This window comes from Sinocyclocheilus grahami, unplaced genomic scaffold (assembly GCF_001515645.1).
Source record: "Sinocyclocheilus grahami isolate Dianchi unplaced genomic scaffold, SAMN03320097.WGS_v1.1 scaffold435.1, whole genome shotgun sequence".
NCBI lineage: Eukaryota > Metazoa > Chordata > Actinopteri > Cypriniformes > Cyprinidae > Sinocyclocheilus > Sinocyclocheilus grahami.
The window spans coordinates 287411-311224 of NW_015505614.1; the positions used below are offsets into that span (position 1 = coordinate 287411).

At 35.9% G+C, this 23814-nt stretch overlaps 1 protein-coding gene across 1 annotated transcript; it reads right to left on the reverse strand.

The window, feature by feature from the left end:
* Window positions 1–1288: 1288 nt before the first annotated feature.
* Window positions 1289–23606, reverse strand: LOC107551825 (protein phosphatase 1 regulatory subunit 16A-like). Its single transcript, XM_016233577.1, has 10 exons — window positions 23528–23606; window positions 22513–22583; window positions 21990–22135; window positions 21727–21830; window positions 19041–19165; window positions 18834–18959; window positions 15276–15351; window positions 15075–15204; window positions 13763–13925; window positions 1289–2632 (listed from the first exon to the last, which is right to left on the reverse strand). The coding sequence occupies exons 1-10, from the start codon at window positions 23604–23606 to the stop codon at window positions 2147–2149; spliced, it is 1506 nt and encodes a 501-aa protein (XP_016089063.1). The 3' UTR covers window positions 1289–2146.
* Between the last annotated feature and the right edge of the window lie 208 nt (window positions 23607–23814).

Consider the following 23814-nt stretch of genomic DNA (forward strand, 5'->3'; position numbering starts at 1 on the left):
GTATTGCGTTTAGGACACGGACACATTTTCTTGTCATTTTAAGACTGAAGCATCAAAACAAAGAACTAGAGCGCTTGATGAGATCAGAACAGGTAAACAAGGTGCAAAAAAAAAAACATTTTACACCTATAAGACTTTGCATGTGCATTCGTGGGACAAAATGTCCATTATTAAAAAAAATATATTAGATGGTTAAATAGTCAAAGCTAATCTTCTCGTAATTAAAGCAGCACTACATTATTAAACTTAAGTCTCAAAGTGCTAAAGCTTAAGATATTTTTGAAAGTCATCTGTCTGTTTCTGCCAATCATTACGAAAACAGTGTTTCCATCACTCATTCTATTTAAATCTCAATGAATATTCATAAGAAAAATACTAAAAAACTTTTTTTCTTGTCATGGTTAAAAAACAAATAATGAATAGATGGAATAATTGAGTAATGGTTTTAATTTGATCCTGGTAGCAATTTAGTCAGTTGCTATGCGTACCTTCAGATAATTAGTTTTTGTCTTCAAAATGGAAAAACGCATAAACCATTCATCACATTTTCATAGGCTATACGTTTTTAATTTTTTTCATCACACTTTGTTCCAATTGAAAACACACTAAAATCAAACAAAAGTTTTTGGGTCTGCATACTTTTTATCCATTTTATTGGAAAAATGAGAATTCACTAAAGAAAATTCAGCTTGATTCTTTTTTTTTTTGGTCCATTGGTTAAAAAAAAAGAAAAGAAAAATGAGTTTACAGCTTAAATATTTGATTTGCATGTGTGGGCGGCACTAAATGACCATTTCTTTTACGTCATAATGAAAATTAACTTACTAAAGGAATACATGAAATGCTGTATGTACAGTTTATAATTTGAATTGTGTCTAAGAGTATTATGTTCCTTGGTAAGTCTTTGATACTAAAAAAAGAAGAAATAAAAATGATGTGATCTGAGGAGCATTTCAGCAAAGATTCAGATGTAAAACAGTGTTAGAGATAATCCAGCAGTATTAAGATTACAATAATTAGTCTAATTGAATGTTACAAATGATGTTTTGAAATATATGTTAGAAACTAACCCTCTTATTATTAAATTATTAAAGAAGTCAGAATCCAGCTACTAATTCACTGTCCACAATGCGAGTAAAATATTAAAGCTGTAACCTCATTTTTATACATGAAAAAAAACGAAAAGTTGAATTCTTATTTTACGATTTTAAACAAAGCAAAAAAATTAGGTGTTTGAAATTGAGATTTTCTACACCAAACTGACAGAGGGTATTCAGACCAAGAAGTATTTACTGTATTTTTCATTTTGGTTTTATTGTTTCTATTGATGCATTACAACAAAGTGTGACGAACAAAATAAAAATGTGGGGGGAAAAAATGTAATTGAGAAGGTTAGAAGAAAAACAATCTAAAAGGTACACACACCTCTGTGCATCTTTTTATAAAATAAATATATATTTTTAATAATTTATTTACATTACAATTAGCTTAAGTTCAATCTCAAAGGCAATAAACAAATAGACAGATGCTGGGATACGAGTTTGTTGAAAGCAGTAAGCATTATGAAATGGTGCCACCAGGTGTGAATAAAGAACAAGAGTAAGCATGCTAGTTGTAAGATTACAGCAGAACTGTGAATGAAATGCAACTTTATTTTGATCAGCGCAATTCAAATGTGCTTTTTTGTGATCAGTATACGTCTACATGTATATTCATCAAAGTTATGAAGATTGCTGAAAGTTTGGTCAAGTAAAGTGCTCAGTGTCAGTTTTTTTCTCTATGTATTGAACTTTAATGACCATAACAACTAATTAAAATAAAATGATATGATCTTAAAAGATTGAAATACTGCAATAATGCAATTAAATCAAGGAAATTATCTAAATGTGGGTGCTTTGGTCTTCTTTTTTCTGATTTCTTGTGTTATCCATTCAGAAAGCAACATAGTCCATCATCAAATGTTTGGTGCAATTATTCATGTTAGTGTTGAAAACGTGACTTCAATCTGTCTATGTGCCATTGTGAGCGAAAGCGTGACTTGGACACAAAACCCATTTCCACATACCTGCCTTATAATTCTAGTTTGTCCACGTAGTACACAGGAACTGCACAATCACATGAAACTAAACATGTTCGTCCACTGCTTCTACATGAGTCCACAGCATGGCTCTTTCGTATTAGTTGTGTCTTCTTCTGGTGCTCTCAGCTTCAGCAGAGGTGGATCTCCACTAGCTTGGGTAAAGTACACTGCACTGGGGGACACATCCTGTTGTACTGATTCAGGGGGCTCCAGCGGTCCCTGGGGTCCTTCAGGAACGACCTCATCCGGAGGGTCTGCAGACAGGGGTATCGGAGGTGCTGGATGTTTCTGCAGTTTAGCTGCTGCTCTCTGGCGTTTGAGATCTGCAAGCGTGTGGTGAGATCTCTCTCTGCTCATGTTGTCCCCGCCAGCAGCAGCCGAAGCTGGAGTGAGCTGATAAGAGGCGCTGCGATCCATGCGGCCCCCGCCCTGGAGTTCTCCTGGAAGTGAGGAAGAAAACGAAGCCATGCTGCCGTTCCCCAAAACTTGAGCTCCATTTTCCACCTCGCCGACCTCTAATGGAGGAACAGGGGTTGCATTAGAGCCAGACACCTAAACCAAAGAAGGGACAAGAAAATACAACAAAATTCAGCAAGGATGACCAAGTCACATCTGTACATATAAGACACAAAAACATGATTGAGGCTCTCAACAACACAAAATTAAGTGTGTGCTTTACACGCTCATTCTACTCTTTGCAAAACCATTAAACTCAATATAGCCACAAGCAGCAATTTTCAGCAGTTGGAAAATGGAAAATATCAAAAACTGAAACTTGTGTACATTAAAAAACAAAAGATGCTTTTGATCATGTGTATACTGTACAGTTGTATTTCTGCCAACACACTGTACACATAGGGTTATTCTTTAGTTTTACCACTCCCCCCTAGCAATGGAAATTTATGAAATTTGGCACATTTCCTCAGAATTTACTTTTGTCCATTTGCACCAAGCTTAGTGAAGTTTGAACATTGTGTTCATAAGACATAAGCTAATTTGTCATTATGGGCCACATGCACAAATATTTGGGCCCACATTGGTTAAATTATTAAATGGATCAAAACTCTTCTGATAAGCTTTTGTTGGATGTATGTCTACGTAATACACAGCAATGATATAATAAATCAATCTACATAATAAATCAATGATACATTCCTAAGTATGCCAAGCCGAGGATAAATTCAAGTTTATAAAAATTTAAACATACAAATGGAAACTTAAATCCATATAACAATGGGATATCTATCTATGAGATATCAAAAATATTGTAAACAGGAGAAGGTTTTGGAGTTGTTAGCAAAAATAAATTTCTTTTAGAGCCACCTAATGTTGGGTAGTAGTAGTAGTAGTATATTTTTATTTAATATTTTTTATTTAATCCCATGTCAGCATGTTAGGCTATTTTCATGGCAAAAACAATTAAAAAAACACAAGTATAACAAATACAATAAAAACCAGCAAACAAAAAAGCACAAGTTATATTACACACGATTTTTTACATTAACATGATAAAATTTCTAAAACATTTTCTGGCAAAATTATAATAAATAACTCTTTCAGTTCACTTCATAAAATAGTTTTCTATATACATTAAAAGCAGGACAGTCCAATAAAATATGTTTGACAGAATGGGGAATCTTGCAGAAACCTAATGTTGGGTAGACGTGTCTACGTATGCAAGTTTTGGGTGGCATATGGGACAATCTTGGTTGAATAGAACCAAGTTCAGAGGTCCACATATTTAGGGCAGGAAAACAAAGAAAAAGAGCCGAACAAACACAATAAACCCTATCCGCCAATATTTTTTAACTACAATATCCCTACTCATATTAGAGAAGCCGAGTATCTTCATTTATTTAAATTTTTTCTTAAAAGTCCTCATGAAATCAAAACAGACTTTTTTTACTTAGCGCACATTGCTAATCTTGAGGTAAACAATTAATAAGTGCGAGTTAATTAACTGAAAAAATTTTTTTGTTTGTCTTGGTAATCTCCAACCGTTAGGCTGCTATGAGTGAGAGACAGAGAGGAGGAGCACTAAAATAAAACCCCACTCTCTATTCAAAATTTTGTTTAAGTTGGAACGGTCACACTGAAATAAAGTCGGCAGCAACTTCCGGTTCACACAGACTTTTAAGCCCTGTTCACACCAAGCACAATAAAATATGTTTGACAGAATGGGGAATCTTGCAGAAACCTAATGTTGGGTAGACGTGTCTACGTATGCAAGTTTTGGGTGGCATATGGGACAATCTTGGTTGAATAGAACCAAGTTCAGAGGTCCACATATTTAGGGCAGGAAAACAAAGAAAAAGAGCCGAACAAACACAATAAACCCTATCCGCCAATATTTTTTAACTACAATATCCCTACTCATATTAGAGAAGCCGAGTATCTTCATTTATTTAAATTTTTTCTTAAAAGTCCTCATGAAATCAAAACAGACTTTTTTTACTTAGCGCACATTGCTAATCTTGAGGTAAACAATTAATAAGTGCGAGTTAATTAACTGAAAAAAAATTTGTTTGTCTTGGTAATCTCCAACCGTTAGGCTGCTATGAGTGAGAGACAGAGAGGAGGAGCACTAAAATAAAACCCCACTCTCTATTCAAAATTTTGTTTAAGTTGGAACGGTCACACTGAAATAAAGTCGGCAGCAACTTCCGGTTCACACAGACTTTTAAGCCCTGTTCACACCAAGCACAATAACTATAAAGATAACGATAAAGATATCGTTCTAAAAATCGTTCTCAATATTAAAGAATAGCAGTCTCCACACCACAACTATAACGATAAAGGCACAGAGAAACGATTTTGTTGAAATCGCTTTCAGAACGATTTTTTCCAGCTGATGAACGATACAAACATTGACAGCCAATCAGAATCCATCCTGCTATAGCGAGCTCAAGAATTTAAAGCAGCAGATGCATGTGCACTTAGAATAAACAGACGATATCGTTTGCTGGTGTGAACGCTAATATCGTTATCTTTATAGTTATCGTTCTTGGTGTGAACGGGGCTTAAGACCTATTTTTTTAGGATAGACTTTACTTACTTTTAATCTTTTTCTATGCATGTTTACATTTGTTTTAATGTTCTTCTGTTTTGTGTGTAAGCACCTTGAGAAGTTTGCTATAAACAGGGTTCCCACTCTTTCATGAACACCAGATTCAAGGACTTTTTAAAGCACCATTTATTTTACATCAAGCACCTATCAAATTCACACCTCAGCATATGTAGTGTCACGAAAGACCTTACATTACTTAACAGTTCACTTACACTTAGCATTTACATTAAAACTTTCAGAGTAACAGTGTTTTGAATGTGTAGGTTTCATAAATTTAGACCGCCATGATTCCAGTTCGAAGCGAGTGTATATGTTCCATACAAAGGACATTAAAGTGTGCGAGACGTGAATTTAAATAGTATTTATTTACAGAGGTATTTTATGTCACACTTCACAATTCTCTAGTACAGGGTTCCCACTCTTTCATGAACACCAGATTCAAGGACTTTTTAAAGCACCATTTATTTTACATCAAGCACCTATCAAATTCACACCTCAGCATATGTAGTGTCACGAAAGACCTTACATTACTTAACAGTTCACTTACACTTAGCATTTACATTAAAACTTTCAGAGTAACAGTGTTTTGAATGTGTAGGTTTCATAAATTTAGACCGTTTTGAGCAGTTGTGTTCAAAGGAATTTAATGAAATCCATTGTCTGTATTGGTAATTTTCAAATTCAGTTTTTAAGATATTGATAAAATATGCATCAACCTGGTTTTTGCTGTAGTTCTTGTACAAGATTTAAATTTGAAAGAATTTCTCAATTTTTAAATTAATAAAAAGTGGTTAAATGTTGTAATAACATGGTAAAACCTGTTAACGTTAAAAATTTGCACATTCACTCAAAAGAGTTGTTACTCATTAATAAATAAACTCAAGTCAAAATAATTTTGTAAATTACTTTTTATTGTAAGTCCATTTTTTTCATCTTTGACCTAGAGCAGGGGTAGGCAAGTTCGGTCCTAGAGAGCCGCAGTCCTGCAGAGTTCAGCTCCAACCCTGAAAAAAAACTCACCTGCCTATAGCCTTAGTAATCCTGAAGACATTGCTTAGCTTGTTCAGGTGTGTTTGATTAGGGTTGGAGCTAAACTCTGCAGGACTGCGGCTCTCTAGGACCGAACTTGCCTACCCCTGACCTAGAGGAATGCAGCTGCTCAAAACGTCAGTATTTTTTGAAAATATTTCATGAACGTGCAAATCTGCAAAAAAAAATAAAGAAAAGAAATGTAAAAAAAAAATTGTGAAAAGCGTTTACAGTTTAAAAGCAAACAGAAAGTCCTATTTTTTAAGTTCTAAATTTTTCTCCTTAGCTCCATGTTGCAGTAAGTTTTGGGAGTTCATTTTTAGTCCATCTCCTATCCTGAAAAGTCTGTCTTCCAGAGACTGACAAAAACGAGCCCCTAAAATTTACTGCCAGATTCTGGAAGATAAATTCTTCTAACAGTGGTACAAGAGGATGTGGTGCTGGTCCTTCAAGAGTCACTCTCAACTTATCTGTCCATAAAGCCTATATCTAAAATCTCGGACTGTCTCTGTTGGGAACTTTACCACTTTTTAATCTCAATGTGTTCTGATAGATTCTGCTACCACTCCGCTATTCTGTGTTTTGGTCTACAGGCCCCCAAAGCCAGATAAACATTTTATAAAAGAGCTTTCTGAATTTGTTTCTCATATTATCACATCATATGATCGTCTGTTAATTTTAGGTGATTTTAATATTCACGTTTGCTGTCCTGGAAAGCCCATGGTTGCTGAGTTTATCCATGTTTTAGATTCTTTTGGTTTTATTCAGCATGTTGATAGGGGTACACATGTACTTGGCCACACCCTGGACCTTATCATGTCTTATGGGTTTTCCATTGATAACATAAACATTGAAGATGCTTGCTTTTCAGATCATAAGCCCATTGTATTTAATGTCACCCTATCTAGCTTTTTGGATACTATAAAAACTACAGGTTTTTATTCTCGTTGCATCAACTCTCTCATTGCTAATCAGTTTTCAGATATGTATCATAGTAATGAAGTGTCCACAGCAATTTCAGTTGCTGCTGAACATTCCTCAAGTCCAGATGATCTAATTTCTCTCTTTAATTCTTCCTGTTCAGATATCCTGGATTTTATAGCTCCCATGAAATATAAATGTCCAAAATTTAAATCACAACCATGGCTGGATGACTCCATTCGTTCGTTTAGACAGATTTGTCGAAAAGCATAGCGGCGATGGAAAAAAAGATCATCTTACTGTCTCTGTTGACATTTTTAAAGAATTCCTGGAGAACTTTCAGAAGGCAGCAAAAATAGCTAGAGCTAAATCCTTTTCTGATATTATCAATAAACATTCTCATACCCCTAAAATCTTATTTAGCACTATAAATTCAATAATTAATCCTCGCATCTCATATGAAGTTGAACAATCACCAGATATTTGTGAGAGATTTTTGAGATTTTGTATTGAAAATATTGCTGGCATTTGTTCCTCTTTGTTCTAGCTCTTTGGTCGACTGTTCAGTTTCTTCTGCTACCTTGTGCAGCTTTCAGCCGGTGTCTCTCTCCGAGTTAAGGGAATTAGTGATGCAGACGAAATCTTCAAATTCAACTTATGATGCTGTTCCCTCTGACTTTTTTAAAGTTGCTTTTGATACAATTGGTCCTAGTATTCAAGTAATTATTAATTATTGCTTATTTTCTGGCACTGTCCCTGCGTTTTTGAAGCATGCAGTTGTCCAGCCATTGCTTAAAAAACCCAATGCCGATATTAATTGCTTGAATAACTATCGTCCTATTTCAAAACTCCCATTTCTTTCAAAAGTTCTGGAAAGAGTTGTCACAATTACTTTCCTTTTTTTAAATCAACTCATATACTTAAACCTTTTCAATCAGGTTTCACTACCCACCACAGTACTGAAACAGCTTTGTTAAAAGTGATGAATGATTTGCTACTCTCGGTTGACTCTGGTGATAATGCAGTTTTGGTTTTATTGGATCTTAGTGCTGCCTTTGATACAGTTGATCATAATATCCTTCTGTCACGCCTTGAACATATTGGTTGGGCATAAAGGGTACAGCACTTAGCTGGTTTAAGTCGTATCTGAAATCCAGGTCATTTTCAGTGTCTGTTGGCCAGTTTATCTCATCATCTGCCTCTCTTCTCTATGGGGTCCCTCAGGGGTCCATTTTGGGTCCATTACTCTTTAATCTGTATATGCTTCCACTTGGTGATATCATAAGGAAATATAAAATCTCTTTTCATTTTTATGCACATGATTCTCAGCTGTATCTTCCATTAAAATCTCGAGATTCTCTGCAGCCTCTCATCGACTGTCTTGAGGATATAAAATGCTGGATGTCAAATAACTTCCTGCAGCTCAACAATGATAAAACTGAGGTGATTCTCTTTGGTCCCTCTAAAACTAGAAATTCTGTTGTTGGGAACTTAGAAAACCTCACTCCATATGTTAAGTCTCATGTAAAAAATCTAGGTGTTATCTTTGACTCAGAGCTTTGTCTTGAAAAACAAATTAGCTCAGTTGTTAAAAATAGTTATTATCAGCTGAGGATCATCTCGAAGCTTAAATCAACACTGTCCTTTCCAATCTGGAAAAAGTCATTCATGCTTTTATCACATCACGCCTGGATTATTGTAATTCGTTATATGTTGGTCTTCCACAATCTTCATTGGCACGGCTGCAGATGGTTCAGAACGTGGCGGGTAGATTGTTAACCGGCACGAAAAAACGCAAACATATTTCTCCAGTTTTAGCGTCCCTTCATTGGCTTCCTGTCTTTTTTAGAATTCAGTTTAAGATTTTACTTATTGTTTTCAAAGCTCTTAATGGACAAGCCCCATCTTATATTTCTGATCTTATTTATTTGCATTCAATGCCGAAGTCTCTCAGATCCGCTAATAAAGCTCATGTCCCTCGGTCACGACTTAAATTAAAAGGAGACAGAGCCTTTGCAGTCGCTGCTCCACGTTTGTGGAATCAGTTGCCACCTGACATTAGGAGTGATTCTTCTGTTTCTATTTTCAAGTCCAGACTTAAGACACATTTTTACTTTCTTGCCTTTCCGGGCTATTAATTGAATGTGAAATTGTTGTTATTGCCGATATTATAATTTTTTTTATTATTGTTTTTTTTTATTTTACTTTATTTTAGAATTTACTGTATTTTATTATTGGTTTTGTTCAGCACTTTGGTCAGTGTAACGCTGAATTTTAAATGTGCTCTATAAATAAAACTTACTTACTATAAAATAGTCTTCATGTATTTCACAACACTTCAGAATTATATTCTTATTAAGTAGGGGTAATTTTTTAGGATTTTTTACCCAAGCAAAGTCTCTGAGAACCTGACACCTTGCAATTCTGGAGACTCAAGGTTGCAGTTCTGGAAAATAGTGGCACTGGAGACTAAAAGGTTCCTGATGGTTTGACACTTAATTCATCACATTAATTCTTAATTCTTTTGCAGTTAACATGCATCTTTTCTTCTCCACCTGTTTTTTTCTGACCCCACTGACCCAATGAGCATTTTGCTGACCAATGGTCATGCCCCTTAACTTTGAAATTTCTGTATTGCATTAGTTTTTAATATTTCTCATGGGGATTTAATAATTTTTTACTTCTCAGTCTGAGTTAAATCTCTTTTTTGGCTCATTTCATCCGTAAAAGAAAACCAGCCTAATAATTCTGCACACCTTAATTAGGAGTTTTTCATTTCCAGCCTTCATGGACAATTATAAGATCACTTCTAAATGATTAAATACGAAAATAATAGTAGTTATTAAAATTGATGTGGTTTAGAATTAGTAAAATGTGCTTGGAAAAAAAATATGATCAGAATATCAAAGTGCCTAATAATTATGCACGCACTGTAAGATGTGCTCCTTTTACACAGAGTGTGCGTGATCGCAAAATCGAAAGTGAAAGTGAACAGCGAGCACTCATTCAAATGCGATTTCAATACACCGCATATCGATAGCGGTTCCCTGATGTGCGAAAATTATATACAATATTAGAATGTTTGCAGGAGCGGGACACACACGTTGTGGGAGTGGGCAGTAATGGTCAGAAATTTGGCAGGAGCGGGCTTAAGAAAACTGTCCTGCTCAGGGCTCTTGGCTGCGCATCAACACACAAGCCAAGTTTTTTTTCGCGCTACCCCATCTCCACCCCCAATCATTAGTGCCGTTTCGTTCTGTCTTTGACTGAACATATAGGACAAGTTTTGAAATAGCGCCATAAACGGGGGTTAAAGCAAAAAAAAATATTTTGACAAAAATTTTTCTCAGCCAAACCCCATTCCACAGCCATACCTGTCTCACACACAGTTTAAAGGCAATTTTTTCTTCTTCTAATTAGGAGAGCTTGTCCTCCTAATTTAAAACATTTAGGATCCCCTTCTGATCAATAATAAAAAATTTGGATCAAAAATTAGCCTTCCTAATACGAGGTGACATTTGACTCAAAGTGACTTACAGGGGTATTTTCTTTTTACCTTTGTAATGACATCATTTTCATCTGTCAAATTAAAAAATTTATGTTTATAAGCTTTTTTAAATGTATATTTAAAACACTATAATAGGAAGTAGAATAAGACAAATAGGTTACCAATCATATGAAATTTGTATTAATAAAAAATGTATTTGTACTACAGAGGTGGCACAGAAGAACACAAAAGTGGCTTGAAGGTACATTTTCAGACGTTTAATGAGGCTCAGAGGTGGCATGAGTGCAATTAAATTCATACATTTATGTGGAGATAAATGTTTTAAATATAAAATTTTGAATACAGAAATATTAAATGATTTAAATAACTGAAATGATATGCTAAAAATTCTACTAAATCCGCCAGCAGGTGGCGGCAAGTCTGATTTTATCATTGAATCATTCATTCAATTGATTCGTTCGAACGGCTGATTAATTCAGGAATGAAGCAAGTGACTGTCTTTATGAATGTGTAATCATGAATCACTGACTCACTAGATTCGTTCAAAAACGCACTTTCATTGAATGAACAAAACTCAGCTGTGTTTGCTTTTAGATATGCGAAGCGGCTGAGTGGTTACTATATTTGGAACTATTTTCGTTATAAAGAAACAGAGCAAAATCAGGCAGTACTTGTTTACTGAACTGTTGTATTAAATAAATATCACATTTGCAAACTTCCTTAACTATTCAAAGCTGTCACTCTCCTTATCACGATCTGTGGGTGCACAGAAAATGAGAGCGCGCAAGTGAGTTCTCAAGACTCAAAAGCACGTGCAAATGATACATTCCTTCATCTGTCATCGCGTTATAAGTGCGGAACCTGCGGGAATGTGTAGAATTGTTATTAATAGCCGCAATCCCGCGCCGAAATTCAAGTCCTGCTCTGTGTTCTCTGCTAAAAACCTGACTGTGAATAATGCAAGCGGCGTCAGTTGTCACTGAGAAGCTGCAGCAGCGGGGATGATTTTTGGTGTGCCGGCTGAACAACAACAATGCGCTACATGTTTCTTTTCCCCTCATTTTTTTTTCCAATTAACGGAAATCCGTCATAGCGATGGAAAACTTTAATCCCTGCATATACAAAATTTATTTCGAATTTAATTCAAGCACTTTCAAGGACCTATGTTTGTTTTCAAGTACTTTCCAGGCCTTGAATCCATATGTCTGAAATTCAAGTACTTTCAAGAAGCGTGGGAAACCTGTATAAAGCTGGTATATAAAATTAAATGTATTATTATTACTAGTATTATTCTGCTGACTGGTGTCACTGGCAATGCAGAAAGTGCACACCACAGCTTTAATGTAAGATTTTTTTAAAATGGGAAAATATTTCATTTGTATTTCCAATCTGTCATATTTCAGAAGGTTTCAAACACTTAATGGAGATTAAATGTTTTTAAGCCAATTTCTCACCAGTGCAGCGTGCAGGTTCAGTTCAGCATCAGTCTGTCTGTCTTCATCATCATCCAGGGCATCTGTCTGTCTTCCTCTCTCCTGCCACACTTTGGCTTCCTTCTGATGCTCTCTGCGGTACAGACTGCTGCGCTCATTCACACTGGTGCGCCTCACTACTTTACTGTAAACGCAAAGCACACAAAGAAGAGAGGTCAGACACCATTTTTTTCATATTATTACACTTAATTGTATATTAAGATCACAATTACCATGATTACTGCAAGTGAGCAAAGCACTGATCTCTAGCACTGTATTTTTGACCAAACATGTTTCAATATATTCACAAAGCTGTCAAAGAAAAAGTTGTTTTGTGAGTGTTTCATAATAGATGCTGGCCGTGTTAATATGTACATTGGTCAAAGTTGAGACGTCCCATGAAATAAACCTCCTAAAAATAAAATTAAACAGGACACATTATATATGTATTGCATTAGCTCCAGATGCTCAAAGCAAAAGAAACAATCACTCTGACAGAGGAACTGTTCACTCATTGCTGTTTCAATAGATTTTGAATTTTACATTTCTCATGTATTCTGGTGTGTATCATCATTCTGAAGTAACTATTTACAGTCAAGCCATGGTGGCTTGTATAGTAGCCTTTCAGAATCTTTGCCATCCCCACTTACATCTTAAATCTCAAAAGAAATGTCATTTTGTCCCTCATAGTTTGTGCTGTTGCATTGTATACATACATTTTGAATTCTGAGAATTTAAAAGTATGTTTTACAATGGAAAATCATGTTCTGGAATGTTTTTCATGTGTGCTTTTCTGCCATGCATCAACATACAGTGGTGGCCAAAATTATTAGAAAAATAGTATTTTCACCAGCTAAAAGTGGGTTTAAGTCAGTCATTTCTATCTTTTGTTGTAGTGTGTCAGTAGGAAATATCAGTTTACATTTCCAAACATTCATTTTGCCATTAATTGTAATAATCCAGTGAGATTTTTGACAACAGCCAGTGCTCCACACAGAGATCTGATCTCATCATCATCATCCAATCTGTCTGGAATGACATGAAGAAACAGGACAAACTGAGACAGACTAAATCCAGAAGAACTGTGGCAGCATCTCCAAGATGCTTCAAGAAACCTACCTGCAAACCTACAGTACGGTTAAAAGTTTTAGGCACTTGTGTAAAAATGCTGTCAAAAATAATGTCATAAACATTCATTTCTTTATCAATTAACTTCTATTAACTAAATTAAATCAACATTTGGCGTGACCATCCTTAGCGTTTAAAGCAGCTTTTGCCCTAGGTGCACTTGCGCATAGTTTTTCAGGTAGCTTTGCAGGTAGGTTTCTTGAAGCATTTTGGAGACGTTGCCACAGTTCTTCTGGATTTAGTTTGTCTCAGTTTGTTCTGTTTCTTCATGTCACTCCAGACAGACTGGATGATGATGAGATCAGATCTCTGTGTGGAGCATTGGCTGTTGTCAAGACTCCTTGTGCAAACAAATGGTATATAAAATTAAATGTATTATTATTACTAGTATTATTCTGCTGACTGGTGTCACTGGCAATGCAGAAAGTGCACACCACAGCTTTAATGTAAGATTTTTTTAAAATGGGAAAATATTTCATTTGTATTTCCAATCTGTCATATTTCAGAAGGTTTCAAACACTTAATGGAGATTAAATGTTTTTAAGCCAATTTCTCACCAGTGCAGCGTGCAGGTTCAGTTCAGCATCAGTCTGTCTGTCTTCATCATCATCCAGGGCATCTGTCTGTCTTCCTCTCTCCTGCCACACTTTGGCTTCCTTCTGATGCTCTCTGCGGTACAGACTGCTGCGCTCATTCACACTGGTGCGCCTCACTACTTTACTGTAAACGCAAAGCACACAAAGAAGAGAGGTCAGACACCATTTTTTTCATATTATTACACTTAATTGTATATTAAGATCACAATTACCATGATTACTGCAAGTGAGCAAAGCACTGATCTCTAGCACTGTATTTTTGACCAAACATGTTTCAATATATTCACAAAGCTGTCAAAGAAAAAGTTGTTTTGTGAGTGTTTCATAATAGATGCTGGCCGTGTTAATATGTACATTGGTCAAAGTTGAGACGTCCCATGAAATAAACCTCCTAAAAATAAAATTAAACAGGACACATTATATATGTATTGCATTAGCCCCAGATGCTCAAAGCAAAAGAAACAATCACTCTGACAGAGGAACTGTTCACTCATTGCTGTTTCAATAGATTTTGAATTTTACATTTCTCATGTATTCTGGTGTGTATCATCATTCTGAAGTAACTATTTACAGTCAAGCCATGGTGGCTTGTATAGTAGCCTTTCAGAATCTTTGCCATCCCCACTTACATCTTAAATCTCAAAAGAAATGTCATTTTGTCCCTCATAGTTTGTGCTGTTGCATTGTATACATACATTTTGAATTCTGAGAATTTAAAAGTATGTTTTACAATGGAAAATCATGTTCTGGAATGTTTTTCATGTGTGCTTTTCTGCCATGCATCAACATACAGTGGTGGCCAAAATTATTAGAAAAATAGTATTTTCACCAGCTAAAAGTGGGTTTAAGTCAGTCATTTCTATCTTTTGTTGTAGTGTGTCAGTAGGAAATATCAGTTTACATTTCCAAACATTCATTTTGCCATTAATTGTAATAATCCAGTGAGATTTTTGACAACAGCCAGTGCTCCACACAGAGATCTGATCTCATCATCATCCAGTCTGTCTGGAGTGACATGAAGAAACAGAACAAACTGAGACAAACTAAATCCAGAAGAACTGTGGCAACGTCTCCAAAATGCTTCAAGAAACCTACCCATTGGCTGTTGTCAAGACTCCTTGTGCAAACAAAGGATTTTTAAAAACAATTACTTCTTTGCTGTAGTAACAGCTTTTTAATAAACCTAAAGAGAGATAATATATTGGACTTCATTTTTAATACAACTGTCACCAGCTGTGAAGCGTGGCTTTGCACTCTCTTCATCAGCACTCACCCTCTGCTGCCCGTGCTGGACACTCGTTTCTGCAATGTGTTTTTGTGTTTGTCCTGACCCTTCATGATGGCATCGTGTTTTTGTTTCAGCTCCATCATTTTGGTCCGGACCTCCTCATCAGTGCACACATCTACAAAATAAAAAGAATTGTGATGCCTCCAGTCAAGTTACTACTGATCAAACCTTTAGGATGTGTCATACCAAGAGGCATCTCATCCAGCTCAGACTTGGCATTTAAATTTGCACCATTAGCTACCAGCAGCTCCACCATCTGGATCTAAAAGTGAAGAAAGACAAAATGACTAAGGAATCAACATTAATAATGTTTTTGCCAACTAACTTCTTTATGGATTAAAGTCTATTAAATGTTTACTATTACTAAGTGTACCATTTATTACTTATTAAATGGGGCAGGAGATTTATAAAAAAAAAATTATATATAAGAGTTTATCATTCTCTCATTCTAGACAGTTGTCCATTTTGTTTTATTAAACCAAAAACTATATATGTCCCCTAGCCGTCATAAACATTTCTGGTACAATTTCCAAAATTGGAATAAATAAATAAATAAATTGGATGGAAAAAAATACTGTGTTAATTTCTGAGATTTATTACTGTGTTATAACCGTATGTATAATTAAAGGAATTCACACAGCATTTGTTTTTTCACCCCCTAAAGTAGCTATGCAAGGGTCTTTTACCTAGTGTTACAGTATGAGACATGTATACCTGTACAACATACAGTACATCATCAATGTAACAAATTTAGTCAAAGAGCAGCTCAGCAACACCATCAATGAAGGTGGCTGCTAATGTGCTGCACAAAAATAAGACCAGTAACATGCAAGACAATACAGTCATGTGAAAAAGAAAGGACACCCTATTTAATTACATGGTTTTCTGTATCAGGATATAAAAAAATACCTGCTCCTTGGCAGGTCCTAAAATTTGGAAAATAAAACCTCAGATGAACAACATCACATGACATATCACACAGTGTCATTATTTATTTAACAAAAATAAAGCCAATGTGGAAAAGCCATAGGTGACAAACTAAGGACACCCTATGATTCAATTGCCTGTAGATCCACTTTTAGCAGCGATAACTTAAAATAATCATTTTCTGTTTGCCTTTATCAGTCTCTCAAATCGCTCGAGGAATTTTGGCTCACTCTTCTTTACAATGTTGCTCCAGTTTATTGAGGCATTTGTTTATGCACAGCTCTTTCCACAGCATTTTAGTCAGGATGCGTTATGGACTTTGACTGGACTATTGCAACACCTTGATTTTTTATTTTCAGCCGTTCTGTTGTAGATTTGCTGGTGTATTTGGGATCATTGTAGAATACTTTGGTATACAGAGGAGTTCATGGTCGACTCGACTGTGAGGCGTCCAGATTCTGTGGCTACAAAACAAGACCAAAATCATCAGCCGTCCACCAGCATGTGCATCTTTTGGGATGAGTTGTTTGTGCTGATATGCTCTTTAGGTTTTCACCAAATGTGGTGAATGCTGTACATTATGGCCAAACATCTCAACTTTGGTTTCATCTGTTCAAAGGACATTTTTCTCAAAGTCTTAAGGTTTGTTCAGATGCAAATTTGCTAACCTAAACCATGCTTCCCTGTTCTTTTTAGGGAGAAGAGGCTTTCTTCTGGCAAGCCTTCCAAACATGCCATACTTGTCTGGTATGTTTCTAATTGTACTGTCATGAACTTTATCATTTAACATGTTAACTGCGGCCTGTAGAGTAGTTCCTGGTGTAGTTCTTGAGTTGTCTTGAGTATTGTACAGTCTGATCTTGGGGAGAATTTCCTTGGATGTCCACTCCTGTTAGGATTGGTGTCTGTTTTGAATGTCTTCCACTTTGAATAATCTTCCTCACTGTAGAATGATGGACTTCAAATTGTCTGGAAATGGCCGTGTCACTCTTCCCAGATTGATGGCAGCAACAATTGCTTCTCTAAGATCATTGCTGATGTCTTAACTCCTTGGCATTGTGTTAAAGGGGTCATATGATGTTGCTAAAAAGAACATTATTTTGTGTAATGAAATGTGTTTATGCAGTTTAAGGTTAAAAAAACACATTATTTTCCACATACTGTACATTATTGTTTCTCCTCTATGCCCCGCCTTTCTGAAACGCGTAGATTTTTACAAAGCTCATCGGTCTGAAAAGCGAGGTGTGCTCTGATTGGCCAGCTATCCAGTGAGTTGTTATTTGGCCGAATACCTGAAGCGTGTGACGGAAATGTTACGCCCCTTACCATATTGTGATGTCGTGTCCCGGCCGAAGCGACGAGACAAAAACATTAAAACCCATTATAAATGAGGCATTTGTTGCATCCAGTGGGGACACAATTACGGATTATAATGACTTTATTGACTTATACTGTCTTTTTACGCGTTGCGTTGCATCGCGCCGCGTAAACATAAAAACATGTCTGCATTTGTGATCAGAGAAATGGCAAACAACAAGCGCTACTCCACACTGCTCAAAACCTGTGTTTGAATCATCAGTGGCAAATCCTTTAAATATGAAAACTTACTTACAGTCTGTGAGTCAGAACAGACGGCATTGTAGTCTACTCTCCCAGGAAACAGTCCTCCATAAAATGCGCTGCACACATCTGAATATTTGGGTTGAAATGTTCTGGAACAGTGTTGTAAATACAACTTAACCTCTGATTTCTAGTCGTGTCCTCTTTTGGAAGGCCAAACAAAGTAGTTTCGCTTTCACAACGAAACACACAGCGTCTTACACATAGCGGGCTTGAGTGAGCGGAGGCCGGCGGGCTTGAGAACGGTGCGGCCGACGGATTCAACGAAGGAGCATGTAATGACCACGGGCTGGACTCCGCTTCGTCCACGGTGAAAGCCGATTCGGCAATCCATAGTGCGAAGTTGAAGTATTTCCTCAGCGACCAGCACGGATCAGCTCTAGGCATGACAAAGCGGATATCGTCCTCTTTTGGAAGGCCAAGCAAAGTAGTTTTGCTTTCACAACGAAACACACAGCACCTTCACGACATGGCGCAACAACAATACTACAGCGAGAATAAAAGTTACGCCTTCTTTTTTTGCGTGAACATTTGGGCGGCGTTATGCAAATCTTCCCACATCATGACATAGACATGTGGGGGCGTGTTAGAATGAGCCGTTTTAGGTAGGCGTGGTTGACTTAACTTTTATACAGAATATCTCTTTGGATACGAGACTTTAGTCTTTGCAACTTTACAGATGTTCTTTATTATTAGACTTCATTTTGAATACAACTGTCACAAGCTGTGAAGCATGGCTTTGCACTCTCATCATCAGCAGTCACCTTTGAAAAATTTTAATTGCATCATATGACCCCTTTAACACACACCTGAAGGCTCCAGACCAGCAAACTGCTAAAACTTCTGCTTTTATAGAGGTGTTCACACTTGCTGATGATCAGTTAATTAAATGCATTTTATTAGTAGTGCTTGACCGTTACTTACCCACTTAATTCCCATGTTAACAGTAAGGGCTTTTGCATACAGGCCTATTTTTTGTTAAATTAATGATGACATGTGGTGATATTTTGTGTGTTGTTTTCATCTGAGGTTTTATTTTCCAAATTATAAGACCTGCCAAGGACCAGATGATTTTTTTTATTATGTCCCGATACGGAAAACCATGGAATTCAATAGGGTGTCCTTTCTTTTTCACAGAACTGTAAATGTGATAAATTTGTTTTCATGCACTAAACCCTCTTGTGTGTCAGTAATCACCTGTCCCCAGCAGGCAGCAGCATGGAGTGGCGTCCACCCATCAGCGTCCCTGTCGTTAGGAGATATTCTGTGCTCCAGCAACAGCTCCCCTACTGACATGTATCCATTAGCAGCTGCTACATGCAGCTACACAGAGAAAACACAAGATCTTCAGTTTTGGTAACATTATAGATGATCGTCCTGGCTACCTGCACTGCTATGTCTTACCAGAGTGGCCCCCAGCTCGTCCTTCACATTCAGATCAGCTCCACTTGCAACCAGCTCCTGAAGGTCAGACAACATTGCGCTCTCCTTGGCGCCGCGACATTCATCAATTCTCTCCTGAGTAATCCCTAAATACAAACATATTGATAATAGCAAGTGTTTGTGTCAAACCACTTATTTCCTTTATAGATTTGTATAAAAAAAATTTGCCCTTGACATAAATGTGTCTTTCTTCCACCTGTCTACTCAATACAGAAATTAAAATTTTCTGAAATGTAATATTACAGCATGTAAGTCCTAGAAGTGTAATTATACAAATACATTTATGATAGTTCTCACGGCTACATTACTTGTATTTAATATTCACAGCAGAGTTTTTATCTGCATCTCTTTTCAGCAGCAGCGTTCCTCATGGGCTGCACGCCGAGATAAGACTCTTGGGAATCGGTTCTTTATTTATTTGTTCCCACAGTCTCAGGAGTTACAGCTTTGAATCAATCTGACAAATTTTTCACTAAATCAGTGAGGAGCTACTTAATCAGCATACGACTCACTTACTGAACTGCAAGTTCGGTAATTCATCATGTTAATGCATCATGAGTAAAGCTAATGCACAATTACTTTAATTTAGCAGTTAAAGGCCTGATTTCACAGACAGGGCTTAGACTAAGCCAGGATTAGGCCATAGTTCAATTAGGACATTTAAGTAATTTTCATAAACATGCCTTAGAAAAAAACATTACTGGTGTGCATCTTGAGACATAATAAAGGCATTGACAAAGATCAATCAGTGCAAGTTTTTCAGTTGAAACAGCTAAGACTTACATTTTAGTCTGGGATTGGGTTTAAGACTTGTATGTGAAACCGGGGGGAAAGTTTCGTCAAGAAAATATACTGTTTTCATATCTGTAGACATCACAGTCTTTGTTCATGGCTATCCTCATTTTTATACAGAGGTGCACAATATATCAGCGACTGATATATTACTGGCCGATAACTCTGAAATGTAATTATTAATATTTCTGTGATACTGGAATATTGGATTTTCCGCCAACATTTTCACTGATAATTAGTTCTGATATCTTGGCATCCTTGTTAAGACTAAAATACACTACAAGACTTTTAAAACAAGATTTTAAATCACTAAGCATCATATACTTGCCAACTTTGTTTCAAGGAAAAACTGGGCATCATTCACTGAACTAAAATTGAAAAAAAAAAAAAAAGAAAAGTTTAATATCCTCCAACTAAATGGAATCATAGTCTAGAGCCAAAAAAAAAAGAATAAGATCAGATATATATATATATTTTAGTAAATATATAGAATTTTAAATGTTTTGTTAATTGGTTAAAAATAATGCTTCTGAAACTAATGTACTTGTTTTATTACTAGAGATTTGTGTTAGTATTGTGCATGCTGTTGGTTTATGTTCATTACATGCTGTACATTTTGGTTATTCTTTCAGTTGCATTACGGTTTAATTCACTGTTATTCTTCTCAGTTAAGTGTTATAATTTGTCAATATAACCATACATAATAATATAAATGGACAGAATAAAATTATGCTAGCATATATTTTTAAATAAACATAACATCTTTAACATAGTCTCACCGATTCAGTCATTTTAAATTCAATAGATAGTAGTATAATAGTTTTCATTTGACTTTAGTCAAATTAAATAAAAGTTAGTTTAGTCAAACTAACTAAATTATAGGGAGGAAGCCCTTTTATATAAGCTTACAATTAACAACAGAGCCCAAAATTCACTTAATATTTATTTGTAACTATAATAATCAACACTCAGATTAAAATATTTTATGCAAACATGTAAATTGCACATAATGCAGTTTTTAAATTAACTTCTAAATTATACAATTTCTATTTGTTGTTGAAATAGGCTATAAATCACTTACACAGTGGCTGTCATAACTTGTTTCATAAAAGACTTATTTAAACATACATTAAATAATTAAGACATCACTAACAGGTAGCCTAAAGTAAAATATAATGAAGTATATAGTCTAATATTTCTCAAAATGCTCTTCTCTAAACTTAACGAGCTGTAGATACTGATGACTTGCCTGAGGTAAATTAAATGCTACATGACATTTTGTTTACAAGCTGTTTTTTGACATCTTTCCACAATTGAAACACTAATTAACGATTACATGAGAAGTTCATTCATGCTTATTTCACATTAAAACTAGTTGTAAAGATTAAGGGTTTATCATGCTCACTCGCACAGCAATCTGTCTCGCCACAACAAAGAGCGTCAAAACGGCATTTATTGTCTGAATTTTCTGAAAAAAATTGAATGTTTTGTTCAGTGCACATGCGTACCGAACCGAAAGACCGTACCTAAAATTTTCGGTACGAATACGTGTACCCCTACTGGTTACACAGTGAAACTAGGTGTGCCCAACGTAATAATGACAACAACAAAAATTGTGAAAAGGTATTTTAAAATGAAAAAGAGAGAAGCCCTCTCTAGAGAATTAATCTAGTGTACTAACATGCACTTTAAAAGCAAATATAAGAAGTACCTTATGAATTACTGTCCATAAAAAGACAAGTTACTGTTTGTCAGGAGCATTGAAATAATATATCTTTTAAAAGCAACTTTCCTCAGCACTGCTCATAAGAGGTTTGATTAACTCAATAGTAGGTATATTATAAGCAACTCTCACCCTCCTCTGCCATGATCATCTCTATGAGCTCTAGCGTAGCCTCATCCTCACACAGATCATATGGCATATTTCCATCTGCATTCACCGCCAACAAATCTGCACCCCTGAACACATGAATTCAGACAGTCTGTATCACAAGTTACACACTATTTATACAGCAATAAAAGTTTATATATAAGTTTATGTATTTATACAAGAATAAAAGTAGTGTATGACAAAGCAGTAAGATCAGCACAATGAATGAATTATAAATTGAGACTCACGCTTCTATCAGCAGCTGCACGAGGTCAGTGTGTCCGCAGGTGGCCGCCGCATGTAAAGGGGTCCACAGCTCACTGTCACACGCATTCACGTTTGCACCCGCATCCAGAAGACAGCGTGCTATATCCAAAAAATCATCTATGCAGCTCTGCAGAGAACCACAAGAGCTATCTGAATTACTGTCTGTGGAGAACATGATTCAAAAGTAGGGATTGTGACAAGATGATCAACTAATCGAAAGGTCATCCAATAACAAACTAACTGACTGAGTAGTCTACCAATATAATCGTGTGCTGTATTTTAGTTTAGATAACAGAAAACAAAGTGAAACCCTTTTGAAATTGTTTAGCTTAGTTTTTTTAGCTCATTTATAGCACTGCCATTATGGGAGTACTGTGACATTGAGGTAAGTCTATTGAGGACTACACTTCAGAGAGTTCTGATTTTGTGTATTTAGGGTTACAACATGAAACGGATTAAAATGAGCTGATGTTTTGTAGCCTGTATTTGTTGATGAGCATGTACCTGATGAAGTGCAGTGAGCCCGTCCTCGTTGAACAAGTCTGGACTGACTCCATTATTGAGCAACTGTCGTACTGCCAGGAGACACAAATACTTTTTTGGTCACCAAAACTATAAACTATTAACATTTTGGACAAACTATGACATTAAAGGGATCATTTGCCTTTAAAAAAAATTATTCTGTCATCACTGTCAACACCCTGATGCTGACAGAATTTTCACTTTCTTTCCTCTGTGAAACACAAAGGAAGTTTTGTAAAATGTCTCAGTTGTGACTTGTCTATACAACAATTAAAGTCAAAAGGGCCCAAGGTTGTTTGGATCCAATGTTCTACAGAAATTACATGATGGTGAGTAAATGATGATTTTTAAAACTATACCTTCAGCCTCTGTTAAAACTACAAAAAGTCAGCACTGAGGTGCGGTTTAGAGTGAAGAGTTATCACAATCAACATGTTTTCATTTAGTATTTCTGTGTACTTTATCTACAACTAGCAATGTCTAGTCTTTATTTGAGAATATATGATACTAAGTACACTGTTGGATAAAGTATTTACTTGCTTTTTGTTCTAAACAAAAACATTGTTTCAAACTATTTCTTTATTCCTGGAAATGCCATAATAGGATTACAGAATCAAGAAGTTATCTAAAATATAAATCGGTTTATTATTATAAACTTAAACTTAAGTTTAATTTGCTTTAGAAATGTAATTTATCATTTGTTTACAATTATTTCAGTAAATATAATGTGAAATATATAATGCTAAAATGCAAAAAAAAGATGATTCTACAAAATGAGATGAAATAATGTTAGCTATCAATAAACCGTTAATATTTCTTAATTCACTTATGAATAACCAGGCCAATATGCATCAGTTTATGTGGTACAAATTTAAAGGTACAGTTTTCATATCTGTATATATGAATTCTCAGGGGTGTGGACTCGAGTCACGCTCGCCTCTTCATCACTGTGACCGCTGCTGTTAAATATTCCTCACTTCTTTTGTTTGTCCGACACCGAGGTGCACCATGAGTGATGGGTCCGCATCCCGCCACGACCCTCGCACTCTGCCAACTCGACGTGCTTTAATTTTCATTTTTATTTGTAATAAACACCTCTCTGAGACCTGTTTTTGTCAGATCTCCACAGTTTTTGTTCGATCAGTTACATATTTTAATTGCATGTGCATTTTTTTCTATTTAAACCTTAAATGCATGAATGTTTTGCCAATCATTAATACATATTCTGGTCTAGCGACCCGGACCTATATATACAGCACGGATGGATCTTTAACTGCTGCAATA